The sequence below is a fragment of the Oncorhynchus clarkii genome, chromosome 2, assembly GCF_045791955.1.
Source record: "Oncorhynchus clarkii lewisi isolate Uvic-CL-2024 chromosome 2, UVic_Ocla_1.0, whole genome shotgun sequence".
Lineage (NCBI taxonomy): Eukaryota > Metazoa > Chordata > Actinopteri > Salmoniformes > Salmonidae > Oncorhynchus > Oncorhynchus clarkii.
This window is the reverse complement of record NC_092148.1, coordinates 21,689,627-21,695,814: the sequence shown is the minus strand read 5'-3', so window position 1 is coordinate 21,695,814 and position 6,188 is coordinate 21,689,627. Positions and strand designations below refer to the sequence as shown.

At 42.8% G+C, this 6,188-nt stretch overlaps 1 protein-coding gene across 1 annotated transcript in view; it reads left to right on the top strand.

The window, feature by feature from the left end:
- The window catches only part of LOC139380282 (uncharacterized), a 17,862-nt gene extending 13,617 nt beyond the window's left edge, over positions 1-4,245 (top strand). The window contains exons 9-13 of the mRNA XM_071122850.1: positions 1,862-2,017; positions 2,202-2,275; positions 3,095-3,121; positions 3,587-3,633; positions 3,920-4,245. Of these exons, the coding sequence (XP_070978951.1) occupies positions 1,862-2,017; positions 2,202-2,275; positions 3,095-3,121; positions 3,587-3,633; positions 3,920-3,980 (365 nt within the window). The 3' untranslated portion in view covers positions 3,981-4,245. The remainder of the gene's footprint in view (positions 1-1,861; positions 2,018-2,201; positions 2,276-3,094; positions 3,122-3,586; positions 3,634-3,919) is intronic.
- The last annotated feature ends 1,943 nt before the right edge of the window (positions 4,246-6,188 follow it).

Genomic DNA, 6,188 nt, shown 5'->3' with positions numbered 1-6,188 from the left:
AAACGGTAGTGTTTTTGTGGATAAAATTGTAGGATTCTACACAGTATTATATAGTAAGTACTACACATGATCGAGGGATACTACAGTGTGTAATATATTATTTGACAGTATACTACAGTTTACCTCAGAATTTTATACTAAGCACTACATGATTGAGTGGATACTACAGTGTGTCGTATAATATTTCATAGTATACTCCAAAATTCTATAGTAAGCACTACAGCGTGTAGTATAGTATTCTACAGTATACTACAATATTATAGTGTAAGAAATACACGATTGAGGGATACTACAGTGTGTAGTATAGTATTCTATAGTATACTACACAGTTCTATAGTAGGTACTACACATGATCAAAAGATACTACAGTGTGGAGTACAGTATACTACAATATTCTATAGTAAGAAGACACGGTCGAGGGATACTACAGTGTGTAGTATAGTATTCTACAGTATACTACAATATTATAATGTAAGAAATACACACTCAAGGGATACAACAGTGTGTAGTATAGTATTATACAGTATACTACAAAATGCTATAGTAAGAAGTACACGATAGAGGGATACTACAGTGTGGAGTATAGTATTCTACAGTGTATTACAGTTTACTACAGCATTCTATAGTAAGGACTATAGTATTTTATAGTAAACTGTAGTAGTTTGTCATGTGGGGAAGTGTGTAGGGAAAGGAAATTAGAGGAGAGCAGAGAGGAAGGAAGGGAGGGAAGGAAGGTGCACCCAGGCCATTGAGGAGTGATGGTATTTACCCCTCACCTCGCTGCACCCAATTACCATAATTCATGCAGTGTTAAAGAAGCTGGCACTGAGAACAGAGCAGGTCAACCTGGCCCAGGGGTCAACTCCCTGCCACCACACTATTCCATTAATGACCACAACACACACAAACACACACATACACACACACCAACACCACCCCCACCAATCATTTACACCTCACACAGCACTTCATGATTGATTCGTTTGGAGTACCATGTTTAAGTCATGACAGCAGGGCAAGGTGAAGAAGGCCTGTAGAGGAAACTTCTATGAAACAAACTTCTGGATGTTTTTTGGAATTTGTAACTTGATGAGGTAGTACAAATAAAACATGGGTGCCATCAAATTTAGTTGTTTTTATCCAGAAAGACTTCAACCTCACAATAGAATCATCATAAATTACCAATATATAATTAACAGTAGCATGTTAGTAATGGTCACATCGCTGGTATACAAATTAAGAGATATATATATAAATGAAGATATGCACTGGTGACATCAAAGTCTCTCTTATATTCCAGATGCTTGTGAGCAGGTAGTTGTCACTGTGGTAACTGACACCTCCCACACAGCTCCCATGTCTCCCTGTGGCTGTTTGCATGAATGATGTCACCTCACCTCACCATGCAAACACACCAGACTACTGTAATCATGTCGCGTGTGGCGCTTTGTCAGTCTACAAATGGCTAATTTGAATACCATGAGCTAATCACATGGTTATGTCATGTAATAATTCCGTGTTTTCCCTCCCAACCTTCTCTTTCATCGTTCTGTTTCATCCAGAGTACTGTATGGAGTGTGACACTGAGTGTCTTGCCATGATAAGGAGTTAGACATATAGCAATTAGCTTCAGTGATCTTGGAGGAATTCTAACATACTCACATTGACTCACCCTCCCATCTTGTCTCTCGCTATTTCGATAGGACCTCTCTGGGGCTAAACTAGGGATCAGGCCTGCCCCCTGCTGGGAATGAGACCATACTGTTCACTAATCATTCATGTACAAGTGTTCAATTCATACAACACTCATTAACTTATTCTCTTTTTCTCTTTCTCACATCTTTCTGTCCTCTTCTCTCAGACAACACAGAGAGCACTACTTCTATCTCTCCTCCTCACCCAGAGAGCAACAGTGCCTCGCTCCTTCCCTTCCTCTCTGCTTCATTGCTCCTGGTGCCCCTGGTTGCCGCGGTTGCTGGTGTGTTGCTATGGAGACAGAAAGACATTTCTGGCAGCGGTGAGTCTTCCGGCGTTTTCTTTTTCGACATCTCTACCTTCTTGTGTTCTCTCCATCTCTGGACTTGTCAACTCCAGTGAGTGATCTGGGGCATGACATATTATAAGGTTGATGCAATGAATCTGGAAGTCTGCCTCTCACTGTGTGTTTGTGTGTGTGTGTGCGTGTGTCTATTTCTCCACAGGTATTGAACAGTCTCTCTCCCACTACGCCGGGGAAGTGGAAAATATCTATGAGAATCCTGAGGATGTCAGACAGGTGATGGATTCATGCCTTTTCTGTATCTCAATACTCTGATGAATCTCTGTTCTCTTCTCCCTCTCTCTCTCCTCCTTCTGTCTCCCCACCATTTCATTTCCTGTCTCTGGCCCTCTATTTCTGTCTCTCTCTTCTTCTCGCTTCGTTTTCCTTTGTTTTCCCGCTTCTTCTTCTTTACCCCTCATATAACTCCCTGCCTCTCCCGTTCTCTATATTTCTATACCCCTCTCTCTATTCCTTTTTTCTCTCTCTCTCTCTCTCTCTCTCTCTCTCTCTCTCTCTCTATCTATCTCGCTCTCTCTCTGTCTCTCTCTCTCTGTTTCTCTCTCTGTTTCTCTCTCTGTCTCTCTCTCTGTCTCTCTCTCTGTCTCTCTCTCTCTGTCTCTCTCTGTCTGTCACGTCCTGACCATCGAAAGCCTTTATTTTCTATGGTGGAGGAGGTCAGGGTGTGACTGGGGGGTGTTCTAGTTTATTATTTCTATGTGTATTCTATGTTTTTTATTTCTTTGTTGGCTGAGTATGGCTCCCAATCAGAGGCAGCTGTCTATCATTGTCTCTGATTGGGGATTATACTTAGGCAGCCTTTTTTCCACTTGTTGTTTGTGGGATCTTGTTTATGTTTAGTTGCTGGTTAGCACGGCATTGTCGTCACGGTTCGGTTAGTCTTTATTTTGTATTTGCTTAAAGTTTCACTTTCATTAAAATATGAGGAACTCAACATACGCTGTGCCTTGGTCCGACCATTATTATAACGAACGTGACACTGTCTCTCTGTCTGTGTGGTTATTGAACACTGTTTTCTCTCCTCTCTCCCTATAGACTTCCCCCCAGGGTTCAGTGTACATGGTGAGTTATTGTGTTCTGTTCTCAGCATCACAGACACAGAAGCGTTCCCCTGAGTCTGTGTGTGTGGGGAGGTGAGGTTGTAGTGGCCTCCCTTGCTAGTCTGTCCTCAGTGTGTGTGTGTTTCTCCCTCTTCTGTCAACAGATGTGTGTGTGTGTGTGTGTGTGTGTCCCCAGTCCTGTGGTTTAGAAAAACCTGTCAGTTCTTAACTGTCAGCCTTACATAAGTGATATTAACAAATCAATCGCATCACACCCAGGAGGATGCCTATAAATGTGCTCCCCTCTCCCTCCCTCTTGTCACTCTCTACCTTCCAACCCTTCTCCCCCTCTCTCCTCTCTCATTTTACAATGCCTCTGTCTTTCTCTTCTTCTCCTCCCCTCCTATGTCTTGCTGTACTATGCCCTTCTCCCTTCTCCCTCTCTCCCTCCCACCACTTCTCTCTCTCTCTCTCCTCTTCTTCTCAGGACCTGAAGCCCAGAGTGGAGGATGATGTCTATGAGAAATTGGATCGGTAAGAATTAAATAGCCCTGGGTCATGCGTGGTGTGTGTGTGTGTGTTTCTGTCACAATTTCCCACCTGCCCTTCACAGCCCCCCCCCCCCCCCCCCCCCCCCCCCCCATCAACTCTGAACATCACTATGACACTGTCAACCCGGCGCTGTACGTCGGTAACATAATGCACTGACAGTGAAGTGTGTGGTTTTGGGTGTGACGTGCAGCACGTCATGCATGGGTGTATACGTTTGTGTGTGTGTCTGTACCTGTATGTGTGGTTTAAGAGTGTGTTCTCCTTTCAGATACAAATCATGCAGCCTTCTGGAGACCTCCACATCTCAGGATTTATCAGCAAAAGCTTGAAGCAGTCTGTTCAGTATATGGACATTTACAGTGCCTTGACTTTTTTCACATTTTGTTGTGTTACAGCCTAAATGGATTATGTTGAGATTTTATGTCATTAGCCAACACACAATACCTGATAATGTCAAAGTGTAATTATGTTTTTTGACATTTTACAAATTTATAGAAAATGTCAAGCTGAAATTTCTTAAGTCAATAAGTATTCAACCCCTTTGTTATGGCAAGCCTAAATAAGTTCAGGAGTAAAAATTTGCTTAACAAGTCACATAAGTTGCATGGACTCACTCTCTGTGCAATGATTTTGAATGACTACCTCATCTCTCTACCCCACACATACAATTACTATATCTGTAAGGTCCCTCAGTTGAGCAGTGAATTTCAAATACAGATTCAACCACAAAGACCAGGGATGTTTTCCTATGCCTCGCAAAGAAGAGCGCCCATTGGTAGATGGGTAAACATTTTAAAAAGCAAGCATTGAATATCCGTTTGAGGATGGTGAAGTTATTAATTACACTTTGGATGGTGTATCAATACACCCAGTCAGTTCAAAGATACAGGCATCCTTCCTAACTCAGTTGCCGGAGAGGAAGGAAACCGCTCAGGGATTTCACTATGAGTCTAACGGTGACTTCAAAACAGTTAAAGTTTAATGGCCGTGATAGGAGAAAACTGAGGACGGATCAACACCATCGTACTCCACAATACTAACCTAAATGACAGAGTGAAAGGAAGGAAGCCTGTACAGAATAAAAATATTCCAAAACATGCATCCTGTTTGCAATAATTCACTAAAATAAAACTGAAAAAAATTTGGCAATAGAAATTAGCTTTAAGTCCTGAATACAAAGCCCTATGTTTGGGGCAAATACAGCACATCACTGAGTACCACTCTTCATGGTGAGTATGCTTGTCATCAGCAAGGACTAGGGAGTAAAAAAAAAAGAAGTGGCGCAGCGGTCTAAGGCACTACATCGCAGTGCTAGAGGTGTCACTACAGATCCGGGTTGGGTCCCAGGCTGTATCGCAGCCGGCTGCGACTGGGAGACCCATGAGGCCGCGCACAATTAGCCCAGTGTCGTCCGGGTTATGGGAGGGTTTGGCCGGCCAGGATGTCCTTGTCCCATCGTGCTCTAGCGACTCCTGTGGCGTGCCGGGTGCATGCACGCTGACACTGTCTCCAGTTGGACGGTGTTTCCTATGACACATTGGTGCGGCTGGCTTCCGGGTTAAGTGAGCAGTGTGTCAAGTAGGAGTACGGCTTGGCAGGGTCGTGTTTCTGAGGACGCATGGCTCTCGACCTTCGCCTCTCCCGGGTCTGTACGGGAGTAGCAGCAATGGGACAAGACTGTAACTACCAATTGGATATCACGAAATTGGGGAGAAAAGGGGTAAAAAGTACAAAAAAGTATTTTTTATATATATATACATACAAGTCGGAAGTTTACATACACTTGGGTTGTCATTAAAATGCGTTTTTCAACCACTCCACAAATTTCTTAACAAACAAGTTGATTAGGACATCTACTTGTGCATGACACAAGTCATTTTTCCAACAATTGTTTACAGACAGATTATTTAACTTATAATTCACTTTATCACAATTTCAGTGGGTCAGAAGTTTACATACACTAAGTTGACTGTGTCTTTAAACAGCTTGGAAAATTACATAAAATGATGTCATGGCTTTAGAATCTTCTGATGGGCTAATTGACATAATTTGAGTCAATTGGAGGTGTACCTGTGGATGTATTTCAAGGACTACCTTCAAACTCAGTGCCTCTTCACTTGACATCATGGGAAAATCAAAAGAAATCAGCCAAGACCTCAGAAAAAAATTGTAGACCTCCACAAGTCTGGTTCATCCTTGGGAGCCATTTTTAAATGCCTGAAGGTACCACGTTCATCTGTACAAACAATAACACGCAAGTATAAACACCATGGAACCACGCAGCCGTCATACCGCTTAGGAAGGAGATGAGTTCTGTCTCCTAGAGATGAACGTACTTTGGTGCGAAAAGTACAAATCAATCCCAGAACAACAGCAAAGGACATTGTGAAGATGCTGGAGGAAACCGGTATAAAAGTATCTATATCCACAGTAAAACGAGTCCTATATCAACATAACCTGAAAGGCCGCTCAGCAAGGAAGAAGCCACTGCTCCAAAACCGCCATAAAAAAAGCCAGACTACGGTTTGCAACTGCAC